Source organism: Magnolia sinica, chromosome 11, assembly GCF_029962835.1.
Source record: "Magnolia sinica isolate HGM2019 chromosome 11, MsV1, whole genome shotgun sequence".
Taxonomy (NCBI): Eukaryota; Viridiplantae; Streptophyta; class Magnoliopsida; order Magnoliales; family Magnoliaceae; genus Magnolia; species Magnolia sinica.
The window spans coordinates 66,531,268-66,534,281 of record NC_080583.1 but is presented as its reverse complement, the minus strand read 5'-3'; the positions used below and the strand labels follow the sequence as shown (position 1 = coordinate 66,534,281).

The 3,014-nt window shown below is 48.9% G+C and overlaps 1 protein-coding gene across 1 annotated transcript; it reads left to right on the top strand.

Moving 5' to 3' along the window:
• Positions 1 to 545: 545 nt before the first annotated feature.
• Positions 546 to 1,842, top strand: LOC131218142 (uncharacterized). Its single transcript, XM_058212822.1, has 2 exons — positions 546 to 642; positions 1,382 to 1,842. Exons 1-2 carry the CDS (start codon positions 546 to 548, stop codon positions 1,840 to 1,842), a joined length of 558 nt encoding a protein of 185 aa, XP_058068805.1.
• The last annotated feature ends 1,172 nt before the right edge of the window (positions 1,843 to 3,014 follow it).

Sequence of the window (3,014 nt, the reverse complement as noted above, 5' to 3'; positions counted from 1 at the left end):
TAGGAACCTTTGTTCTTGGTTATAGTCCATGCCGCCTATACGAGGCATGCGAGGCATGTGAGGCACACAAGGCACATGAGGCACACGAGGTGCCTAAGGTACTCGAGCGACCCGAGCGACTCCCGTTCCACCACTTAAGGATCCCATTCCTCCACCTGAGGTTCTTATTTAACCTCTTGTAGTTCTCATTCCCCTGTTAAAGCATCTTGCTCCCAAGCCCAAGGCCCCTATAGATCCTTCGCCTCCACTCGAGACCAACACAACCCCTACCATGCAAGTTGGTGCAAAGCAGTTGCAACAGATGCTTCAGGTTGTGACAGCCACCCATTTCAAGGTAGGGCAGGCTCCCCTCAGAGACCCCGGAGCCATCAGAGTAGGAGCATGCAAGCACCTTGTTGAGAGTGTTCCTTCGGCTCAATCCCCCTCGATTCTAGGGAGAGCCTGATCCGACCACAACAGATAGATGGCGCTCCCGAGTGGAGAAGATGTTTGAGATTATGAGGTGCACGACCCAACAGTGGGTCCCTTTGCCGCATATTTGTTTAATGGCGAGGCCGAGCACTGGTGGGACTCCATCACCCATACTGGAGGAGTTGATTTCATCTGGACATGGGAGGACTTCATTGACCGATTCGACTGACAGTACTTCCTCGATCACATTCGTTGGCAGCGAGCATGGGAGTTCGAGACCCTAGTGTAGGAAGACATGACTATGGCATAGTGCGCAACCCGTTTCATGGCATTGTCGAGGTTCACAACGTACTTGGTTCACAATGAGGAGTGAAAGGCCCGCCGTTTCGAGAACGGCTTACGTTATGGCCTCCGAGGTCGTGTTATTGGACATGGGCTCCCGACCTTTGAGGAGGTAGTACAAAGGGCTCAGATTTACGAGGCTGATTAGGCCGATATGCAAGGTGATTGTAATTGTAGGAGAGACTGGAAGAGGTAGGCCCCTTCCTATAGTCCCCAGCAGTAGCAGCGTCGACAGAGGCAGAGGCACACAACCCGCTGAGCACCAGTGGCACCTCCAACACCACCTAAGAGGCCATTTGCAGGGATATATTTTAGGTGTTGTGGAGTAAGGCACCATATGCAAGAGTGCACCCGCCCTCAACAGAAGCAGCCAAGAGCACCTCAATAGCCTCCACAACAGCAGCGACCTCAACCACCTCCTCCACAGAGGCCCCAGCCACAGCCGAGATAGCAGTACGGGCCACCCAGCATCAGCAACAGTAGAAGCACCCTCAGAGGGGATAGGGACCTCCCCAGCCGGCTCATGCCAGATTTTATGTAGCTCAACAAGACCCTCAGTCCTCTAGAGGAGTTATTGAGGGTATCCTTCTTATCTCTGCATGTATTTCTCAAGTTCTATTTGATTCAGGTGCATCTCATTCCTTTATATCTAAGGACTTTTGCCGATCATCTGAATTGCCGATAGAGTCTACTAGTGAAGGATTGACCATATCGACGCCCTTGGGGAAGACTATTGTGGTAGGCCACTTCTGTTTATCTTACCCCGGGTTGGTGGGAGAGACTTTCTTGCCTACCGACTTGTTTATGCTGCCTATATCAGATTTCGACATTATCCTAGGCATGGATTGGCTTGTCGAGTACCACGCCATGTTAGACTTCTCCGCAAAGACAGTCATGTTTTGTATACCTGGCCTGCCGCAGTTCCAATTCGTTGCCGAGCCTAGAGGAGAGTCGTTGTCTTGTTTGATGTTTTGTGCAGTAGAGGAGCCCGTCACAGCAAGTGTTGAGAAGTTGCCAGTGGTTTACGATTTTCCCGATGTGTTTTGGGAGATTCTGGGATTGCCACCACCCCGGCATATTGAGTTCTAGATTGATCTTGTGCCCGGTACTGCACCTATCTTGAAGGCCTCGTATCGTATGACACCGATGGAATTGCGGGAGCTGCAGCCGCAGTTAGACGAGTTGCTAGAGTTGGGCTTCATTTGTCTGAACAGTTCATCTGGGGAGCGCCGGTACTGTTTATTATGAAGAAGGATGACTCGTTGAGGCTCTACGTGGATTACCGCGAGTTCAACTGGGTCACGATAAAGAATAAGTATCCGCTCCAGAGGATCTATGATTTGTTTGATCAGATGCATGGTGCACAGTTCTTTTCAAAGATTGACATATGCTCTGGTTATCATCAAATTCAAGTTCAAGAGGAGTACATCCCAAAGAAAGCTTTCAGGACACATTATGGTCACTTTGAGCTTTAAGTCATGTCCTTCGAACTAACTAATGCGCCTATAGACTTCATGCAATTGATGAACGAGGTTTTTCGGTCTTATCTTGATTAGTTTTTTGTGGTCTTTATCAACGACATTCTAATATATTCAAGGACCCGTGAGGGATATGGCAGCATTTGAAGATTGCATTATAGACCCTTCATGCCCACCAGGTATATGCGAAGCTAGAGAAGTCTGAGTTTTGGTAAGAGGAGGTGAAGTTCCTCAATCACGTGGTAACAAGAGAGGGTGTCGCAATGGACCCCTTGAAGGTTAATGCAGTCCTTCAGGGCCAGCCCATGAATGCGTCAGGGATCAGTAGTTTTCTTGGCTTAGCGGGATATTATCGATGATTTATCGAGGGATTCTCCTGTATTGTAGCACTGCTGACCAGGTTGACCCAAAAAGGTGCAGATTTTGTGTGGAGTGATGCCTGTGAGCGAGCATTTACGAAGATGAAGGACCACCTCACATCCACTCCTGTCCTCACTCTTCCCTCTGGGAGTGAAGGATTTATTATATTTATAAATGCCTCGCATGTTGGTTTGGGTACTGTCCTGATGCATCATGGGAAGCCAGTAGCTTATGCATCTTACCAACTCAAGGTCTATGAGCTGAACTACCCCACGCATGATTTTGAGCTGCCAGCAATTGTCTTCGCACTGAAGGTGTAGAGGCAATATTTGTATGGGGTTAGGTTTGAGATCTTCTCTGACCATAAGAGCTTAAAGTATCTATTCTCTCAGTCTGAGCTGAACATGAGGCAGAGACGTTAGA